Source organism: Dasypus novemcinctus, chromosome 17 (genome assembly GCF_030445035.2).
Source record: "Dasypus novemcinctus isolate mDasNov1 chromosome 17, mDasNov1.1.hap2, whole genome shotgun sequence".
NCBI classification, from domain to species: domain Eukaryota; kingdom Metazoa; phylum Chordata; class Mammalia; order Cingulata; family Dasypodidae; genus Dasypus; species Dasypus novemcinctus.
Genome location: NC_080689.1, coordinates 5,195,876 through 5,218,343, shown reverse-complemented (window position 1 = coordinate 5,218,343; position 22,468 = coordinate 5,195,876). Strand labels below are relative to the sequence as shown.

The following is a 22,468-nucleotide window of genomic DNA, read 5'->3' as shown; positions in this document are numbered from 1 at the left end:
GAACTCTGATAATTATAACTCTATAATCCCATTCTCTTTATTTTTCCTGAAGTTTGTGGATAAGGACAGTAGAGTTCTGAGTAAAAGGTAATGCTTGTAATTATTACATTACTCTTTAATAGCAATATCAGTGAAATGTGTGTCCCTGTTACTGGATAAGTAAACTTGTATTCTCCAATTTGGGAATGGAAAATCAAGGATGTCCCTCTTATGATTACAATCATACATCTCTAGCAAGAAAATCCCTCAATAACACCTGAAGATAAAAAATAACAGAATATTTATAATTCATTCAGAATTGTCCAAAGGGGCATCAAATCTATGGTTCCTGTCTATTACCTTGTCAGGACTGTGTTGTTGACAGGTAGGATGTGCATTAGAAATATCTTTGGCAACACCCTTACAGTTATCCCTAATTTTCCGGTTCTCCCTTACTGATTTCTAGGTTTATTCTATTGTGGTTGGAAAGGATACACTGCATGATATCAATATTTTTTCATTTTGTGAGAATTGTTTTGTGACCTGTAGTGTGGTTTACCCTGGAGAATGACGCATGTTTCCTTAATCTCCTTGAGCATACTGAAGATTGTTTCTTTAAAGTCTTTGTCTAGTATGTCCAACGTCTGGTCATCTTTGTTGATGGTTCTGGATTTTTACCTTGTTCCTTTGGATGGACCATCATTTCCTGTTTCTTTGCCTTGTAGAGAAGAATGTATATTTTGTTGCTGTTGGGTGGAAATGCTCTATGTATGTGTTAGATCTTGTTAGTTTATATCATCATTCAAATCTTCTATTTCCTTACTGATCTTCAGTAGAGATAATCTATCCATTATTGAAAGTGGTGAGTTGATATCTCCTACTGTTAATGTAGAACCATTTATTTCTCCCTTCAAAGCTGCCAATATTCCTTCAAATATTTGGTGGCCCTGCCATTAGGTACATATATATTTATAATTCTTATGTCTTCTTGTTGAATTGACCCCTTTATTAGTATATAATGACCTTCTTTTTCCCTCATAAAAATTTTTGACTTAAAAGTCTATTTTATGTGATATCAGTGTAGCTACTACTAGCTCTCTTTTGCTTACTATTTGCATGGTCTATTTTCTTATCTATTCTTTTGCTTTCAACCTATGTGGGTCTTTGAATTTATGGCAAATCTCTTGTAAAAGAGGATAGTTGGGTCATGCATTTTTATAAATTCTGCCAATCTCTGTCTTTTGCCTGGAGAGTTTAATCCATTTACATATAAAGTAACTATTGATAATACAAGACTTGCTTCTGTCATTTTGCTATTTGATCTTTATAAATCTTAGACCTATTTTGTCTTTCAATTCTTCCATTAATGACTGTTTTCAGGTTTATTTGTTTTTTTGTAGTGTATCATTTTGAGTCCCTTCTCATTTCCTTCTGTATACATTTTCCAGATATTATCTTTGTGGTTACCATGGGGCTTAAATTGAACATCCCAAATCCATAACAATCACACTTGACTTGATACCAACTGAACTTCAATAGCATATACACACACTGTTCCTATACCCCTTCTTCCCCTCACCTCTTTGTTGTATTGTGCAAATTAGATTTGTATACTTTTTATGTCCTAAACCATAGATCATTACTCTTTAAGCATTTGCAATGTAGAACCAGTAAGAAACAAAAAGTGGAGTTACATACCAAAAAATACAATATGCTATTACAGGTATTTATAATTATCCATATGGTTACCCTTTCTGGAGGTCTTTATTTCTGTATGTTGCTTCAATCGACTGCTTAGTGTCCTTGCCTTTCATTCTGAAGAACTCCCTTTGAGATTGCTTATAGGGCAGGTCTAGTGGTGACAAACTCCCTCAGCTTTTGTTTATCTGGGAATGTCCTAATCTTTCCAAAATTTTGGAAAGACAATATCATCAGATATATGATTGGCAAATGTTTTCTTTCAGCACTTTAAATTTTTCACCCACTGCCTTCTTGCCTCTATGGTTTCTGATGAGATATCTGCATTTAAACTTACTGGGACTTCCTTGTACATGTTGCTTGTCTCTTGCAGCTTTCAGAACTCTCTCCTTGTCCTCGTCATTTGACAGTTTGACTACTTTGAGTCTGGGTGTGTCTCTCATCAAGTTTATCCTGTTTGGGATTTGTTGAGATTCTTGTATGTGTATAGTAATATCTTCCATCAAATTTGGGAAGTAGTCTGCCATTATTTCTTTGAATACTCCTTCTGTCCCTTTCTCTCTTTCTTCTCCTTCTGGACTCCCATAATGTGTATATTGGTATGCTTGATAGTGTCCACAGGTCTCTTAGGCTCTGTTCACTTTTTTCATTCTTATTTCTTTCTACTCCTCAGGCAGAATCATTTTGATTGTCATCTTTGTGTCCATTCATTCTTTCTTCTGCCAGTTCCAATCTACTGTTGAAGCCCTCTAGGGATTTTTTTTTTTTAAAGCTTTATCTTTTATTTATTTCTCTCCCCTTCTCCCTCACTCCCCAGGTGTCTGCTTTCTGTGTCCATTTGCTGCGTGTTCTTCTGTGACTGCTTCTATCCTTATAAGTGGCACTGGGAATCTGTGTTTCTCTTTGTTGCATCATCTTGTTGTGTCAGCTCTCCGTGTGCGTGGCACCATTCATGGGCAGGCTGCACTTTCTTTCGTGCTGGGCAGCTCTCCTTATGGAGTGCACTCCTTGTGCGTGGGGCTCCCCTATGCGGGGGACACCCCTGCGTGGCACGGCACTCCTTGCGCGCATCAGCACTGCGTATGGGCCAGTTCCACATGGGTCAAGGAGGCCCAGGATTAGAACTGTGGACCTCCCATGTGGTAGGCAGACACCATATCCATTGGGCCAAGTCCACTTCCTGGGATTTTTTTTTTTTTCTAAGAGGTACCAGAGATTGAACCCAGGACCTTATACATGGGAAGCACGTGTTCAACCACTGAGTTACATCTGCTCCTCAGTGACAGTTGGTTTTTCATTTATTTGTTTTGTTTTTAGGACGTAAAACATGAGAAGCAGGCATTCAACTGCTTGAGCTACATCCACTCCCCTAGGGAATTTTTCATCAGTTATTGTGGGCTTCAACTCCAGTATTTCTCTTTGATTCCTTTTTAACATTTCTATTCCTTTATTTGAGGTTCTTATATTGTCCATTCATTGTTTTCCTAATTTCCTTCCTTTCATTCTTTCTCCATGCTCTTCTTAATCTCCTTTAAGTCTTTCTCTGGTATGTCCAAAGTCCAGTCTTCTTTGTTGATGGTTCTGGATTTTCATCTTGTTCCTTTGGACGGACTGTCATTCCTGGTACTCTTTTGCTGCACACTAAATGTTTTAATGTGTTACCTCTTGGGTTTAGACATTGAAATACCTGTTCCTTAAGTTTGTAGGTGATATGAGATTTCCTTGAGTGCCAGGAGCTAACAACAACAAACACATCAATGCAAAAATCCTTTCACAATCTTTGTCAATTAGCTTTGTTGGCAGGTGCTTTCTTTCAGAGTTTAGCCCTCAAACAAAAGTGCTGTGTCTCCTGTTTTTTTTCTGAGCTTGTGTTTTGTCCTGGGCTTGTGCTTGCTTGTGGCCTTAAGAATTCCCATTTCCAGGAATCTTAATGCATGCCTCCCCCCCTACCCCCTCCATTTCCCATGAAATAGACTTTCCCCACTTCCCAGCTCTTCACTGCTTGTCCCAAAGCTGGCAATCCTTTGCCCCAGGACTCCCTGACACAATTGTTACTTACACTGCTCTAGCTGTCCGCAAGCTACCTCTGCCTCATTTAGTCTCTTAGGCTGCCACCTGATAGTCTGGTACTAACGTACACACATCCCAGTATGTGCATAGGGGCCACCCTGCTCCCTCCAGAGTAGGGCCAGGGACCCACAGTGGTAAAGGAGACTGGGACCACACTGTGCTGAGGATGGGATGGGGGAGGGGCCAGCAAGGGTGCCATGAGAATATAATTTTTTTTTAATTTTTTTATTTTTTATTGACTTTGTAATAATATTACATTAAAAATATATATGTGAGGTCCCATTCAACCCCACCCCCCCACCCCCCCTTTCCCCCCCCCCAACAACACTCGTTCCCATCATCATGACACATCCATTGGATTTGGTAAGTACATCTTTGGGCACCTCTGCACCTCATATACATTGGTTCACATCATGGCCCATACTCTCCTCTATTCCATCAAGTGGGCCCTGTGAGGATTTACAACGTCCGGTGATTACCTCTGAAGCACCATCCAGGGCAGCTCCATGTCCCGAAGACGCCTCCACCTCTCATCTCTTCCTGCGTTTCCCCATACCCTTTGTCCATTATGTCCACTTTTCCCAATCCAATGCCACCTCTTCTATGTGGACATTGGATTGGTTGTGTCCATTGCACCTCTATGTCAAGAGGAGGCTCAGATTCCACCTGGATGCTGGATGCAATCCTCCCATTTTCAGTTGTAATCACTCTAGGCTCCATGGTGTGGTGGTTGTCCTTCTTCAACTCCATCTTAGCTGAGTGTGGTAAGTCCAATAAATCAGATTGTAGGTGCTGGAGTCTGTTGAGGCTCAGGATCTGGCTATCACATTGTCAGTCCAGAGATTCAAATCCCCTAAATATATCTTAAACCCCAACATTAACTGCACCTCCAGCACATTAGCATGAAAGTCTTATGAAGGGAGATCCCATCTGAGTCCAGATTCATCACACATAAACACCATTTCCAAAGAGGGGCCATCTGCCCTGGTAGTTAACCCCATCGGCCATGACCATAACTCCCATGGGTCTCTTTAGCCCTCAAAGGAACCAATATCTGGGGGTTGTATCTGCTTGAGAATATAATTTTTTAAAAAGCAGTTTTTGAGATGTTTTCACACCATATAGTCCATCCAAAATGTACAATCAGTGGCTCTCGGTATAATCAGAGAGTTGTGCATTCATCACCACAGTCAATTTTAGAACATTTTCATTGCTCAAAAAAGAAAAACCCTAAACCCTTACAACTGCCTATTATTGACACTTAGCATTAGTGTGGTACCTTTGCTACAGTTGATGAAATAATACTAAAACATTACTGTTAACTATATAGTCCACAGTTTGCATTAGGATTATTTTTCTCACATTAACACCCTGTTATTAACATCTTGTAATAGTGATGTACACTTGTTCTAGTTCACGGAAGAACATTGCATTTGTACTTTTAACCATTTATTGACCACAATAGGGTTGACTATGTTACACAGTCTCAGGTTTAATCATTTAACTTTCCTTCTAGTGATAAACACGACCCTAAACTTCCCCTTTCAACCAGTCACTCATAACTCAGTATTGCAATTACACTCACAAGAATATGCTACCATCACCTCTATCCATTTCTATTTCCAATCAACCTAATAAAAAGTTATGCACAAACTATGCATCAGCTTCCCATTCTCTACCCTCATTCTATCTTCTACTAACTTACATTCAAGATTGTAACTCTATGAATTTGCATATTATATCTAGTTCATATTAGGGAGATCACACAATACTTGTCCTTTTGTGTCTAATTTCACTCAACAAAATATCCTCAAGGTTCAACCATGTTGTTGCATGCATCAGGACTTCATGCCTTCTTACAGCTGAATAATACTCTAGCATATGCATATACATTTTGTTTATCCATTCATCAGTTGATGGACACTTGGGTTGCTTCTATCTTCTGGCAACTGCAATGCTAGTGTGAAAATCGGTGTCAAAAGGTCTGTTCCAGTTCCTGCTTTCAGTTCTTCTGAGTGCATACCTTGTAGCAGGATTGTGAGATCACATGGTAATGCTATACCTAGCTTCCCCAGGAACTGCCAAACCATCTTCCTCAGCAGGTGCTCCATTTTACATTCCCACCAGCAGTGATTAAGTGTTCCTATTTTTCTACATCCTCACCAACATTTGTAGTTGTTTTTTAATAGTGGCCATTCTAATAGGCATGAAATGGTATCTCATTGTGGTTTTAATTTGCATTTCCTTAATAGCTAGTGATGTTGACCATCACTTTAGTCATTTGCATTTCCTCTTTGGGAAAAAAATTGCCTATTCTTTTGCCCATTTTTAAAATAGGGTTGTCTTTTTATTGTTGAGTCGTAGGATTTCTTTATATATTCTGGATAGTAAACCCTTATCTGATAGGTGGTTTCCAAATATTTTCTCCCATTGAGTAGGCTGCCTTTTCACTTTCTCAGCAAAGTCCTTTGAAGCACAGAAGTATTTAATTTTGAGGAGGTCCCATTTTATTATTCCATTGCTTGTTCTTTGGGTATAAAGTTTAAGAAACCATTACCTACCATAAGATCTTAAAGATGCTTCCCTATATTTTCTTCTAGGAGTTTTATAGTTCTGGCTCTTTTATTTAGGTCGTTGATCCATTTTGAGTTAATTTTTGTACAAGGTGTGAGATCTTTTGGATATGGGCATCTAGTTTCCCAGCACCTTTTGTTGAATAGGCTATTCTGTCCCAGTTGAGCGGATCTGGCAGTTTTGTCATAAATCAGTTGACCATAGACGTGCAGGTCTATTTCTGAACTCTCAATTTCATTCCATTGGTCAGTATCTCTATGCCAGTACCATGCTGTTTTCACTGCTGTAGCTTGGACTAGAATAGGGCCAGGGACCCACAGTGACTGGCTCTGTACTGTGCTGGGGATGGGGTAGGGTAGGAGCCTGCACGGGCGCCATGATACTTTATTTACTACTCATTCATTCATTGGAGGTACCAGGGATTGAAATCAGGTCCTTGTACATGCAAAGGCGGCGCTCAACCACTAAGCCACACCCACTCCTATCCCATTATTTTAAAGGCTGGTTTGTTGATCTGGTATTCGCCTAGTCACTGCAACCCTTTAACTGTTCTCTGGAGCTCTGAGGAAGTTGGCTCTGCCATTTCCCACTAGTTGCTGATAGGTTCTGTAGTGGAACACCACCCTGGAGTACCATACACTGCCAACCTGTTCAACTGGTAGTTGCCATTATTATTTTTTTGACCATGTCCTGGGAGCATAAATTGCACCAAAGCCTGATCCAATTAAACCCAGGTCCCTTTTCAAGGACAGTTTATTTTTCTTAACACTCTATACCACCAAGCAACAACTCTCTCTGCCTCCCACCCTGTCCTGTGGAAAGTTCTAATCTACTATCTTTGAATTTGCTATAACTAGGTATTTCATATAGATGAAATTGTATAGTATTTGTCCTTATTGCTTATTTTACTCAGCATGTTTTCAAGGCTCATTCATGTTGTAGCATGTCAGGTCAATCTTAGGGCTGAATAATATCCCACTGTGTGTATGTACCTTGCTTTGTATATCCATTCATGTGTTGATGGATGCTTGGGTTGTTTCCACCTTTTGGCTACTGTGAATAAGGCTGCTATGAACACTGGTGTACAAATATACCTGTTTTGAGCCCTTGTCTTCAATTTCTTTGGGTATATACCTAGAAGCAGATATGGCAATTCTGTATTTAACTTTTTGATAAATCACCATACTGTTTTGCAGTGGCTGCACTACTTTTCATTCCCACCTGACAGCTGGAAAATGTATTAAATTTCTTTAGCTAAGCAGCTCTGGATCTTCCTAGACATAAGTGAGATACTTTTCTGTTAATCTAATCTTAATAGTTTACTCTTTGTTCTTAGTTCCCAGGACATTAACCAGACCTTCCCAGTTCTGCTTACAGGAATAGCAGGAATAAAATAACATCTCAAAACAAAACCACAGAATAGCATCAGAAGTACCAATAACTATATCTAAACTGTGACTGATAAATCACTGAGACTAGAACAAAAGGAGTAAGTTGGACATGCTTGAGACAACATAGGACTGAGAAATGGCACATAACCTCCTCACAAGACCCCTGGAAGATCTGAAGTTATGACTTGTTTTTTTACTCATTTTCCTTCTCCTCTAACCCTTTGCTTTGTCTATAAAACCCCTAGCTCCCATTCTCACTTTGAACTGGGGAAGACTCCTCTAGTTCTTTGCTTATGCACTAGCAATAAATCACTTTATCCTTTGTGGCCCTGGATCAGCCAGACCCTTCTATTGGAATAGCTGTGCTTACGTAACACACTCACAATGCACGAAGGTTCCAATTTTTCCACCTAACACTTGACCTGTTTTTGTTTTTTAATAATAGCAATCTGTGTGTGTGAAGAATTATTTCATCATGGTTTTGATTTGCATTTCCCTAATGGCTAAAGGATATTGAGCAACTTTTAATGAACTTGCTGTAGATACTCTCTGGAAAAATGTTCAAGTTCTTTGCCCGTTTTTGAATTGGCTACCTTGTGTTTTTGTTGTTGTGACTTAAGAGAGTCAATACTAATTCTCACATGCCTTCTCACTTTAAAAGAAAAGTATTTAAAACACCGTAAAAACTAAAAAGAAAAAAATTGGGAAGAAAATGTTTATTCCAAAAGGAGTCTAAATCAATATACCACATTGCTACTAATAACTCTCTCAGGTTGATAAACCACCATGATGAAATTGTTGGGACCTAAACATATTTCCAGAGCAGTTTGGATTTTAATGGGAATGATTACAGATTTTTAAAAAAAATTCCCAACTTGGATGGGGGAAAAGCAACTGAAAGGTACTTGGAAGTTATTTGTGAAGAGACATAAAAAAGCAATTCCCCAAACCTTGCCATTCTTCAACCTCCCATCCTTTCTTCTACATTACCCAACACTGAGCTTACTGCTGGAGACGCACCAAGAAACCCTGCAATCTGGTGCTCCCAGTGTCATCTCAGCTGGGCTCTTGGTCACTCAGCAAGCCTTCCATTCATCTCTCGATTCTGAGCTTCCCCATTCCTAACTTCCCACATGCCCTGCATCAGGCTCATCACCCCACCTGTCTCCCATAGTCAATGATTTTGTCTACTGCCTCAAAGAGAACAAATTCAGACAATCAGGTGAATCCTGTACCCTCACAGCTCACATACTTATAGGTTTTTCTTTTTAATTTCAAAGAAAGGTGAATTTTTTTCGTTTGTATTAGTAAATAAATGAATGAACAAATGGTTGAAAGGGAATATGACAAGCTTTTTCTTTTTTTTTTTAAGCTAGGAAAAGGATTTAGGCAGTCTGTAAAAATTACTGTGAAAGTAATGAAGTCTGAAATAATTAAAACTATAAAAGAAATAATACTCTTGGTAATATATTCAAGAATATAATCAACTGCTATACTTCCTTTGAAAATGTGTACATTAGAGGAAGTGTATGCCATTGATCCTTAAAATGTAAGGAAATAAGAAAAATATGGTGTTTAACCCTAGCACAAATTAAGGATGTCACTGAACTGTTTGATTATAGTAAGTGAAAGGTGAATGTTTTCTAAATATAGAACTTAACAGATTTTTTTCTAGGTGTGGGCTGTCAAGGTTAACATTTCTTACCCACACTTTATTAGAATCTTGTGTGAAAATTAACCAAGTGCTTTCTATTTCACACAGCCTAACATTAATATTAGCACAGTAAAAAAGATGGTGCTAAATTAGCAGGAGCTGACTTTTATTTACAGATATCTTCAAGCCAGCTGCAAACATGAGCACCTTATCCTGTGGTGTTCACGCCTTTCTCCAACTAGCCTGACTCTTTAAAGGTGTCCTCCTTTACGGCCTCTCTGGGCCTGACACATACTGGATATTTGACTTGTGGAAATTAAAACTATAATTGCTTTCAGCTTATTAATAAATGTTACTTGGTTTCATTTCTGGTGTCATTTCCGCCTTTAATGCAGTGTCCCAAAACATCAGAACCTATGATAGGATGGATAATGGCACAACGAATCTTGATGACCATGATCTTGCCCAGGCAACAAGAGGCAAAATATTTAGACTTCAGGAAAATACAGGGTAACTAGAATTCATCATTTTCAGTTAGCTGCCACAAATACATTTCAGGACCAAACTCTGTTTCTAAAGTCCTTCCTCTTCCCCACCCCTCCAGCTTTGAAATAAGAAAAAAGGAAATAAATAATTCTCCCTTAAAGATTTCTTCCTCCTTTTTTCTTCTTTTAAACAGCAACCTGAGAAGTTCCTTAAGGATTCAAAAAATAACAATTTTGAAGCTAGAAACAGAATGACCGTCTGAATAAAAACATTTTGATTAAATGCTTTCATGTTATACCTTGGTTATATGAAGGAAAAATTTACAAAGAGTAGAACACATTTTGTCCGGGTAGAGTATAGTAATAAATTTAGACAAGATTAGATTTATAATTAGAAGACAACTACTATTTTTGGGATTACCTTTAAAGAAAACAGGAAGCCATGTCCATGTATGTATTTATAGACTTAAGTGAAAAGAGGTCAATCTGGTTGCACTTAATGTTCTTTGACTTTGGCTGAATCTCTATTCTCTTAGAAGAGAATGTAAGTTCTTGAAGGGGAAGGACCAGATTTTAATCAGCTTTGGATTTCTCCAACACCTAGCATAGTTTTTATTCAAAGAGTCACTCACAAATTTGTTGAATTCAATGTGAAAACAATAAAAAAATTTTTTTTCTTAATTTAATGACAATTGCCTACAGTGGCATTGGACCTGAACTTAGATGTTCAAAAAACTGCCATTCTTACCCATTTTGGAGTGAAACTATTAGGGGAAAAGGAGAGAGAATTAAATAGTGCTTTAATATAGAACCAAAGCCTCCAAGTCTATAAGTAAGGAAGAATGATACCATTTTTAGTGAGTGAAAATGACTTATTTAAAATATATTTTAGTGAAAATACTTCTTGCCACATTTAAATAAAAAACAATTGGGAAACGGACTTGGCCCAGTGGTTAGAGCGTCCGTCTACCACATGGGAGGTCCGCAGTTCAAACCCTGGGCCTCCTTGACCCGTGTGGAGCTGGCCCATGCGCAGTGCTGATGCGCGCAAGGAGTGCCCTGCCACGCAGGGGTATCCCCCCGCGTAGGGGAGCCCCACGCGCAAGGAGTGCGCCCCGTAGGGAGAGCCACCCAGCGCGAAGGAGGGTGCAGCCTGCCCAGGAATGGCGCCGCCCACACTTCCCGTGCCGCTGACGACAACAGAAGCGGACAAAGAAACAAGACGCAGCAAACAGACACAGAGAACAGACATCCGGGGGAGGGGGGGAATTAAATAAAATAAATAAATCTTAAAAAACAAAACAAAACATTAAAAAAAACAATTGCCTTTCTTTTTTTTAATCTGAAACTGCTCTGGCATTAGGACTTAATTGCTTCCTGCTCCACAGGTTTTAGGTTCCACCGCACTACCAATTCCCCAGTGCTCTTGAGGCATGTGTTAGACATGTCTTCCTCAGCTGGAAGGCCTTGTGGCAATTTCAGTGGCTGGATTCTGTGATGTAAGAAAATGCATTTAGAATTTTATGCTAGTTAAAAATAAAAAAGACTGCCAATGTAACAACAACATACCTTATCAAATGTTTAACCACTTTCAGTTTTGCATTCACTGAAGGGATATTCTTGTGAATTTGAGGAGCATGTGCCTAGGAACAAAAGAAACAATGTTATGGCTCAATCTAAAAAGCAGATGGCTCCATGTTTCAGTTAAATGTTCAACTAAAAGGTTCATTCTGTCTATACTTAGAAATAAATTATGCTAAATAATACATTTAAGCAAAGGAAATAAATACATACTTTTAGGTTTAAAAAGAACAAAATTTAAAGCAAAATCAAAGAGCGCTAAAGGTGACTAAAATGTTGCATACCTTTTCTAATTTAAGCTTCTTTATTATCTCTTTTTCCCAATATGGACGGCCTTTTACACCTTTTATTCTGGTAACAACATGCAGTTTATGAGGGTGTTCTGGATCCCCACCATATTTTTCATGATCTGCAGGTGAAATCTGAAATACCTAGAAAGAATTATAAATAGTAAATCTTCAACTGACACATTGTTTCTGACTCCACATAGCTCCATTTTTTTTAAGTACAAAAAAAAGCTACAATATCTCATCCCTAAATTTTATATAATCCAGAACTTAAAAAACTGAACATTTCTACAAGTCTGGTTACTCAAAAAGAAGGAATAAAAGAATTTCATTCTCTAAAAAAATTAACACAAACAAGGTTTTCTATTTGTTATTTTAACCTGTAGACCCAAACAGGAGCAACCAGGTGACACTAACTGAAAGCACTACTGAGATGGGCATTGGGCTGTATCGCCCTCCCTATCCTTAAAAGGTGAGGAGTTGACTGTCAAGCAGGGGAACAAACATGTAAGTTAAAAATTATGATAAACCATGAGTATTTTAAAAAGTACACACAAAGTACTACGAGAACACAGAGACAGGACTAATAAACTCTGCCTATGAGGCAGAAGTAGTAGCTCCTCAGAGCTGGCATTCAAGTTGATTCCCTAAGAATCAAAAGGTTTTCGGAAGCTATCCCACAGGAAAACTCCTACAAATTCACATAAATGTACTAAGGAAGTGCACTGCAGCACTGTTCATAATACTGAAAGACCTGAAGACAACATCCATGTTCCTCAATAGAATAACTAAAATCATGTTCCCTACAGAATGTAATGCTGCTCTGAGGCGAGGTTTACTGCCTTTGCAGGTGTTACCTTTGAAGGGTGGCTTGATAGATTGTTGAATTAAAAAAAAAAAAAATTCCAGGGGTGTTATATGGGAATTCTACACATGCACTGATTGTTTTCTAAGTTCATAACTTCTGTAATAAAAATAAATTTTAAAAAAATTTCCACATCACTAAGTGTAGTAGGATCTTGGATTTGTACCATTTGTCCCAAATGCGTGGGTGATATTTTCTAAGCTATCTTCTATAAAGAGTGATTCTAAGAACCATAGGTTTATATATATAGGTGTGTATATATATATATATAAGCTTGCATATGTATAAAGGTCTTGAAGACATTAGATTAAAAGTCCTACTTCCTCTGAGGACAGACTGAGGAAGAAGAGATGAAAACAAAATAGATGGTATTTTCATCAAAATGAGTATTATGCAATCATTAAAAAGATTATGGAAAAGAATCCGCTGATAGATCCACTATGCCAAATCTTTAGGATTTACCAGTAGGGAATACAAAGCTATTAAAGGTTTGAAGCAACATGACCATATTTCAGAAACAGATTCTGAATGAAAACTCTTGCAAGAGAGTAAGATGAAATGGAAATGGGAGACCAGGATCAGGAAATCCAGTAAGGAAGCAATCACGGCCATGGTTTAACAGCCTGAAGTATAATAGTTCTAATGCAAAGGAACTGATTTGGGGACTTTGGGCAGTAAAATGGATGGACTTTGTGGTGGGTGAAGAAGAAAGGAATTTAGATTGTTAGTCTGGAAACTGGGTGGAGGGCAGTAGCATTAACTGTTATAAATAATGCAAGGGAAACATCCTCTTTTTTTTTGACTTGTTCTTTGGAGGGAAAGTAAGACAGTGACTTTATTTTTGGCTATGTTCAGTATGAACTACCTATGAGTTATCATAGTAGATAACTGCCTAGAAGCCAGTTGAGAGTACAGGAGTAAATTTGAAAGATAGGCAGGGCCTGGAGACACACATCTGAGAATCATTTTAATGAAGTTTAAAAGTTTTCACATTTATTTATTCCAGTTGACAATCAAAATTGCTGCCTTGTTATGTACTGACTACTGACAATGAATGCTAACATTCATATCTATCCTTTTCTCCCAGAAATTTACAGATTAAAAAACATGGAACATCTAAGGCAAAAAAGGACAGCAGCAGAAAGACCATGACCTGAAAGATAAAGAGGTCTTTGACGGGAAACGGACTTGGCCCAGTGGTTAGGGGACGTCCGTCTACCACACGGGAGGTCCACGATTCAAACCCAGGGCCTCCTGACCCGTGTGGTGAAGCTGGCCCATGCGCAGTGCTAATGCGCATAAGGAGTGCCCTGGCACACAGGGGTGTCCCCTGCGTCAGGGAGCCCCACGTGCAAGAAGTGCACCCCATAGGGAGAGCCGCCCAGTGTGAAAGAAAGTGTAGCCTACCCAGGAATGGCACGGCACACACGGAGGGCTGACACAACAAGATAACGCAACAAAAAGAAACACAGATTTTCTGTGCCGCTGATAAGGAAAGAAGCGGTCACAGAAGAACACATAGCAAATGGACACAAAGAGCAGACAACTGGGGGGTGGGGAGGGGAAGGGGAGAGAGAAAAAAAAAAAGAGGCCTTTGATAAAAGAACATCAACCACATTCAAAATATTAGTCAATGGTAGTAGTAGTTTATCATTAAAAACATCAGTGGAGGTTTTAGTCAGTGTTTTCTAAAGAATGGGTACCCAAAAACCTAGCAGCAAAAACTCAAGGACCTAAAGTAGTGATGGCTGATAACAGAATGAAACTGAAGTGCCACACAGTGAGAGCTGAAGGAGGAAGCAAAACCTTCTGTCTTCTCAGGATAACGGTGAAATGAAAGCATAAAACACAAAGGAAAGAAACCACAAGCAGGAATAACAGACTCTGTGATAACAAAAACCCACTCTCTATGAAGGCCAGTGGCACAGCTAATACAAGACTTTTAATAATCGTCATTTACAAAATTCCTACTATGCTTAAATTCTGCACCACTGCATATACCCACAAGCAATTTAACATAAAAGCTTTCAATATTACAAAAATTGGTACTTTAAAAACATAATGTGTTTCTAAAATAACAGTAACACTGGACTGACAATGTGATAGCCAGGTCCTGAGCCTCAACAGACTCCAGCACCTACAATCTGATCTATTGGACTTACCACACTCAGCTAAGATGGAGTTGAAGAAGGACAACCACCACACCATGGAGCCTAGAGTGATTACAACTGAAAATGGGAGGATTGCATCCAGCATCCAGGTGGAATCTGAGCCTCCTCTTGACATAGAGGTGCAATGGACACAACCAATCCAATGTCCACATAGAAGAGGTGGCATTGGATTGGGAAAAGTGGACATAATAGACAAAGGGTATGGGGAAAGGCAGGAAGAGATGAGAGGTGGAGGCGTCTGCGGGACATGGAGCTGCCCTGGATGGTGCTTCAGAGGTAATCACCGGACATTGTAAATCCTCACAGGGCCCACTTGATGGAATAGAGGAGAGTATGGGCCATGATGTGAACCAATGTATATGAGGTGCAGAGGTGCCCAAAGATGTACTTACCAAATCCAATGGATGTGTCATGATGATGGGAACGAGTGTTGTTGGGGGGGGGGGAGAGGGGGGGTGGGGGGGTGGGGTTGAATGGGACCTCACATATATATTTTTAATGTAATATTATTACAAAGTCAATAAAAAATAAAAAAATTAAAAAAAAAAAATTAAACACTACAAAAAAAAAAAAAAAAATAACAGTAACATTTTTAAAACCATGGTTCTTACCTTATCTGGAATTCTTGACCTGGTAAATTTGTGACGAATCCAGTCTGTACAAATGAGGGACTCCACTCCTTTTGTCAAAGTCTAAAATATGATATAAAACATTTGTGCTTTACAACTCCATCTAGTGCAAAAACCCATACACACCATTAGGAGACAAAAGTTTGTTCTGACCTAAACTAGAGTGGTTAGAGGTTAAGATCAGCTCCCTAGCTGAATGAATACATCCTACCAGTAATGTATTACAGTATTACAAAGCTAAAAGAACATGAATACAGACTTCTAGACCAGAAGTTGGCAACTTCTTTCTATAAAGGGCCAAATAGTAAATATTTCTAGCACTGGGAGCTATAAGGTCTCCATCACCAAGACTCAACTCTGGGAAAGCAGATGTGGTTCAATGGATAGAGTTTCCGCCTACCATATAGGAGGTCCAGGGTTCGATATCCAGGGCCTCCTGACCCACGTGGAGTGCTGCCCCATGCAGGAGGGCAGCCTGCCCAGGAGGGGTGCCACCCACATGGACAGTTGACGCAGCAAGATGAAGCAACAAAGAGACACAGAGAAGAGACTATATCCCCTCTTTCCCACTCTGGAAGGTCCCAGGACGGGTTCCAGAGCCACCTAATAAGAATACAATAGACACAGAAGAATGCACAGCGAATGGACACAGACAGCATACAATGGGGAAGGGCGGAATAAAAAAAACCTCAACTATGCCTTTCTAAGGCTACAGCAGTCGTAGACCATCTGTAAACGGATAGGTGGATAGGTATGGCTGTGTTCCAGTGACTTTATAGAAACGGCCATTCTGGGCTGTGGGCCATAGTTGCCAATCTCTGCTCCACACAGTGTCCAACAACTCACACTTAAGAATGCAATGTGAAAGAAAGCCAAAATCAGTTTCTAGTTTTCTTTTGGGCCTAACAATGCCATTACTCCTAGCTCTTGCCTTTTATTTCCTCTCTGCATTCCTTCAATCCTGTCTCTCTCAGGCTGATGAAGAAAAAGGATTAATTGCCAACCCTTCACATCAGGGGACAGAGGTACACGACATAGACTGACAGCAACTGAGAATCATTCCTTTCATTCTCTTCTAGCCTTCCCTGAACACTAGATGTGCATGAACAAAAATGTGTTCCTAGAGAATTGGCAAGAGGAAATGGGAGTGGTAGAAGAAAAACAAGGGCTTTGACACCAGAAACACTGGCTTCCACCGTCTGCCAAGTAGCTGTGGGACATCAGACAGGTCGCGCATCCTCTCAGAGGGTCAGTTTCCTCAGCTACAAAAAGGAAGTAATACTGCCCTTGCAGGGTCAATCTGAGGTTAAGATAAGGTATGTAATATTCCTGACATGATCATCGTCATGGTTCTAGAAGAAAGACTGGAAGGAAATACATGAAAATACTAACACTAATGGTCTCTGGGTGCTTGTCTCTTTATTCTGCTTTTCTATATTTTTTCAAATTTTCTACGATTAAAAATGTACTCCTTTCAGAATTGAAGGAAAAAACCAAAACATTAAAAAGATTAAGGCAGAACAAAGGGAATCAACAGTAGTCATGTTACTGGCATGTTTTCCAGAAAAAGACTTTTCATGACCCCACTCCTTAGGGATAAAACAGCAGATAAACCATAAGCAAAAAGCAAGCCCCACTAAAAAAAAAAAAAAAAAAAAAAAGGAATTTGGAAAATTTTAATTTGCCTTACGTACTGTAATTAGAAAACCAAAAGAGAAAGCTCATAAGGAATATAAAAAAAAACAATGATAATTCTAGAGAAGGAACACCTACCTGTAGATTGTCCGGGGGTCTCTGGACTATGGAGCGCAAAATCCCTGCCATTCAGTTTGGTGATTCTCTTCTTTAGAGATTGTGAGATGTAGAAGATAACCAAATGAGTCAAATATGTCTTAGAAATGGTCAGATTTCCCCTTCTATAGTATTAAAAAATGAACCACAAATTAATTGTAACCCTCAACTGAAGTTAAACATTTCAATTTTGATTATTTTAATATAATAAGGGCAAGAATTAAGTTATTTAATTTTTAAAATGGGTGAATTGATTTTATCTTTGTATAAATACTATTTTTTTCAAGGTCTTCTCAGTACAAAAGTCCCTCTTCTAAATCACTAACATTCCTTCACCCTCTTTTTAAAAATATGGAATACTTCACAAAATTGTATGTCATCCTTGTGCAGGGTCATGCTAATCCTCTTTGTATTGTTTCGATTTTAGTATATGTGCCACCAAAGCAAGCACAAGAATTAAGTTTTAATAAATGTTTTCTTCAGAGTTCAGCAAAATCACAGATAATAACAATATTATTATTATTATATTATTAACCACAATCCAATTTTTACCAAATGAGTTTCTCGGTTGATTTCACAAAAATGGGAAATGGGGTTTACTGAAAGATCATCATTTTAAAACTCTTTTTCAGCGTTGATGGCAGATCAAGAATGCTGTATTAACAAGGTAAACTATAATCCATGCAGTGTAGCAGTGCTCCAAAATGTATTCATCCAATGCAATGAATGTGCACACTGATGAACGAAGTGTTGATGTGGGAGAAATGGGGTATATGAGAACCTCTTATATTTTTTAATAAAATATTTTGTGTGATCTACATATCTTAAAAAAAAAAAGAATAAAAAATATTAAAAACTAAATAAAAAGAAAAGAATGCTGTATCATAGTATCACAGAAAACTAAAGAGCTGGAAGGGACTGATGAAATCCCAACTTCCATAATTGGAGTTGACAACCTTCTTACTTTACAGATGAGGGAAATTAAGGCCAGAAACTCATATCACTTACTCAAGGACATATGGCTATCAAGAATATGGGTCTGAAACCCAAATCTCCTAATTCCTAGTCTAGTGTATTTTCACTAAATAACCCCTTTCTGTTAAAAAAAAGAACACTCTTGTTTCTTTGTATTTTTTTTTTTTAGATATTCTTAGCAAACATACATTGCTTCTATAATTTAAAAGAAAATTATGTTTATTTAATTAGACACAAAACAATGATGGCTTACTAAAAGAGGCATATGGAAAGCAAAAAGATTGGGTTCATGAACTACATGTATATCTTGGGTAGGTTACCTAATTTTTGTGTTTCGATTTCTCCCCCAAGAAAAAAAAGACAGTAACACCTATCTTGCAAATAAATTATTAAGACAGTACCTGGGGGAGTGGATCAGCTCATGTGATATGGTTGAGTGCCTGCTTCCCAAGTATGAGATCCCAGGTTTGATCCCTCGTACCTCCTAAAAACAAAACAAACCAACCAATTCTCACTGGGGAGCAGATGTAGCTCAGTGGTTGAGTGCCTTCTTCCCACATACTGGGTTCAATCCACAGTACCTCCTAAAAAACAAACAAACAAACAAGCAGTACCTGGCACAAAGAAAGCCCTCAATAAACAGTAGTTTTTATTATAAAACTGCTAAAATGTTATAAAGCTTTATAAGAGGAATACTCTAACACCTACCAAAATAGGGGAAATGCTGTATTTCAATGTCTATCAGATGTTAGCTTGCTCAAACTCTGGAAGTCTTACCTATGATGTGGACAAAGCAACCAATTCAAGAGGTCCCCTGAAAAGAGCCAGACTTCTGAAAAATTACTCAGCAACTGAACTAACCTCTCAAACTTAATAATGGCTCACCAGTTTCAGAAGGTTTAGCCACTAAATCCGTAGTACCCCAAAAGTATGTTCATTTTCTACCTCCAGCACCTGTCTGACAAATAGCAGGTATTCAGTGTTTGCTGAATGAAAGTATGACTCAATCAAATGGTCAAATATATGATCTATCCAACTCAGAATTCAGAAGTACATCAGAAGGTCATGACTTTCATTCAGACTTTAGATAGCAAATGTTACAATACAGCAAAATAATTTCTAGTTCAAATCTTCTATTTACTTGCTGATGACTGTTCACCAAGTTTTATGATGAAGAAATGCTTTCTTCCCCCACTTCCAAACCAAATAGATAACGCTGTAATTTCCCCTAAGTATTATATTACTCTAACTCACTTAATTTGACAATTGGTTAAATCTTTCTCTTATCACTTGGATTCCAACAAAGGCCTCCAGAATGGTTTTCCTCCTTTCCATTTCAACTTCCCTATGTTTTTTTCCCTGAAGCAGCAGTAACCCCATTAAATTCTCTGATTAAATTTTCACTCCTCTGCTCAGAACCTTCCAATGAGCCAAGTTTCTCACTGTTGGAGTGGGAATTTACAGATAAGCAAGAGGGAATAGAATGATCCATGTATGTTGGATTAGAGTTCAAACTCATGTTTAGCTTAAAATAGATATTACGGGTGGACGTAAAAATAATTATAGCTATGTGTGTATTCATGGCTTAGCTGTCAGCTGAGGGAGCCTAGAAGCATTGGCATCCCAGTAGCAACAAGCACACAAAGAATCCAGATCTTGGTTTCTAATATCATTCCCTAATAAAAGGAACCATCACTCCTTAGAGAAATGGCTGATTATAGAGCTGGGACAGGGAATATATTAGCTGAACCTGAAGCATTTTCTAGTGCCAGAAAGGAATTGTTAAAAAAAATGATGGAGGTACATCAAAGAACTGAAGTCAACTGAAAGAGCACCGAATGGAGCTGGAACAATTCCAGCAACAAATTAAATAACCAAGGCTTGGATTATAATCAATACCACAAAATAAATATCCATGCATCATACTAACATAAACAAAATGAGAATGTTGAGAAGATACAAATCTCCCATCCCTCCAAATAATTTATGTAAATACTCCCCCCTAAAGGAGGTGTAGTGTAACTCCTCACCCGTTAAATGTGGGCTATGCACATATTCATGGCCACAAAAAATAAGAAAAATACAATACAGCGTTAAGAAAAGTATAATACCATTTCCATTCAAAAAATGTATGTTAATGTGTGTTATATATAAAGAAAGTTGTGGAAGGCTAAAAGAAAAACATTAACATATACTTGGGGGGTAGGCTCCAGGGGTGATTTTTCCCCCTAATGTCTGATAGCTGTTTTACAAAGACCTGTACACAGGGGTTCTTTATTTTATTTTATTTTATTTTATTTTATTTTATTTTATTTTATTTTATTGATTTTGTAAAAATATTACATTAAAAAAATATGAGGTCCCATTCGACCCCATCACCCCCACCGCACCCCTCCCCCCCCAGCAACACTCACTCCCATCATCATGACACATCCATTGCACCTGGTAAGTACATCTCTGGGCATCTCTGCACCTCATGGTCATTGGTCCACATCATGGCCCACACTCTCCCCCATTCCATCCAGTGAGCCCTGGGAGGATTTACAATGTCCGGTGATTGCCCCTGAAGCACCATCCAGGGCAACTCCAAGTCCCAAAGGCGCCTGCACATCTCATCTCTTCCTGCCATTCCCCATACCCAACAGCCACCATGTCCACTTTTCCCACTCCATTGCCACCTTTTCTCTGAGGTCCTTGGATTGGTTGTGTCCGTTGCACCTCTATGTCAAGAGGAGGCTCAGATTCCACATGGTTACTGGATGCAATCCTCCTGCTTTCAGTTGTAGGCACTCTAGGCTCCATGGTGTGGTGGTTGCCCTTCTTCAACTCCATCTTAGCTGAGTGAGGTGAGTCCAATAATTCAGATTGTAGGAGCTGGAGTCTGTTGAGCCTCAGGGCCTGGCTATCATATTGTCAGTAAAAAGATTCAATCCACAGGGGTTCTTTAAAAGAGCTATTTCCTTTTTTAAAGCGACTGTAAAAGAATGGGGCGGGGCCAAACCGAAACCGCAGACTACATAATTTCCCTTGCTATTAAACCGAGTCCTTGATGGCAAGAAATGTCCCTTCTATGAACCCCTAGAGCCTAACAAGTACTAATAAAAGGCAGCCCTCATAACCGCTCCTAGGCAAGAAATGACAGGTCTAGGCCCCTTCCCTAGTAACCGCCACAACTTGCAGAAGCTGTAAGTTTATTATTAACCTGCCCCATTGCGGAAGTGCCACCAGTCGTTTACTCAGAAGCCACATCGCATGACAAAGAAGAGCCCCCTATCCAGAGCCAACACTGTCCAGATACAGTTCATTTCCTCACAAGAATAGACGAAGAAGCGACATAACCCCACCCCCGCTGCACCCCTAGAATTCACTGCCCCTAGCCCGCCGCCCCCTAGCCATCCCTATAGCCTCCCCCCCACCCCGTCTTACCCAAGCCCCAACCCACTTCCACTAACTAAGCATGATCCCGCCTAGAGATGGACTGTACACATTCATGACTGCCTCTGCCAGGGGCGGACTGAAGGTTTTCAGTCCCCTCTCCGTTGGGAGACCTTCCCAATAAATCCTTGCCCGCAATTCCTGGTCTCCATGTGCCAACTGTCTCACCCCAGCATCTAACAAGAGATGCAGAACAAGAAGCCTTGGGTAGGTGGCGATCAAAACCTGGTTGCAAAAATCACAGCTTTTAGTAAAATGGCAAAATCTTTTAACTGCCAACTCCGGACAAGCTTACTCTCTTAAACGCAGCAATTTCAAAATAAGACAATTTTGTTCCTTCGCTTTTTAGAAGAACTGAACCCCACTGGGGGAAAGAAGTAGTTATGAATAAAGCAGAGGTACCGAAACTGCTTAAACAAACTCCATCTCCCAGTTTGTCCAGTCATGCCGCTAGACCCTTGAGCCTCGAGAGCCGGGGACCAACAAGCGTTGTGGCCCCGGACCCTAGAGCTGAGTGGGACGCGTCCCCGGACCCCCGAGCTGGGACAAGAGAGCCAAAGGTCGGGGCGCAGGCGCAGTAGCTTCGGTCGCCGAGTCCCGCGCTCCGAGCGCAAGGGGAAAACCAGTCAGCTTCTGCACAGCATGCCCGGGTAAAGACTCCGGGCGAAAAATACTATATTTCGGCCACTCACCAGCGCCCACAGCTGAAGGGGTCGAGGAGCTAAGTTATTCAGTCGACACGCCTCAGCCGGAACGACCCCAGAGCCCGGAAGCTGAGCAGAGGAAGGAAAAGCAGGCACGTCACTCAAAACCCGCCGTCGCAGCACGCGCGACGGAGGAAGCGGAGCCTTTTGGTTCCGGCCGAGCCCCTCCCACTCGAGAA

At 39.6% G+C, this 22,468-nt stretch overlaps 1 protein-coding gene and 1 non-coding gene across 3 annotated transcripts; both read right to left on the bottom strand.

The window, feature by feature from the left end:
• Positions 1–8,413: 8,413 nt before the first annotated feature.
• Positions 8,414–22,463, bottom strand: MRPL30 (mitochondrial ribosomal protein L30). Of its 2 annotated transcripts, none has more exons than XM_004474364.4 (7): positions 22,278–22,463; positions 18,552–18,634; positions 17,158–17,227; positions 15,367–15,447; positions 11,717–11,863; positions 11,421–11,494; positions 8,414–11,343 (listed from the first exon to the last, which is right to left on the bottom strand). In XM_004474364.4, the coding sequence occupies exons 3-7, from the start codon at positions 17,206–17,208 to the stop codon at positions 11,211–11,213; spliced, it is 486 nt and encodes a 161-aa protein (XP_004474421.1). In that variant the 5' UTR covers positions 17,209–17,227; positions 18,552–18,634; positions 22,278–22,463; the 3' UTR covers positions 8,414–11,210. The 2 variants fall into 2 exon arrangements, with proteins under 2 accessions (XP_004474421.1, XP_004474420.1); XM_004474363.5 differs by having other exon boundaries at positions 17,158–17,300; positions 22,278–22,430.
• Positions 17,521–17,626, bottom strand: LOC111759400 (U6 spliceosomal RNA). Its single transcript, XR_002793390.1, has one exon. It is a non-coding gene; the product is annotated as a U6 spliceosomal RNA (small nuclear RNA).
• Positions 22,464–22,468: the final 5 nt, after the last annotated feature.

Coding starts and splice junctions, on each gene's coding strand:
- MRPL30 (XM_004474364.4), bottom strand. CDS start 17,208: ATGGCAGGGATTTTGCGCTCCATAGTCCAGAGACCCCCGGACAATCTA. Junction 11,495..11,716: donor AGAAGCTTAAATTAGAAAAG/GTATGCAACATT, acceptor TTTTGTTCCTAG/GCACATGCTCCTCAAATTCA. Junction 11,344..11,420: donor GTGGTTAAACATTTGATAAG/GTATGTTGTTGT, acceptor CTTACATCACAG/AATCCAGCCACTGAAATTGC.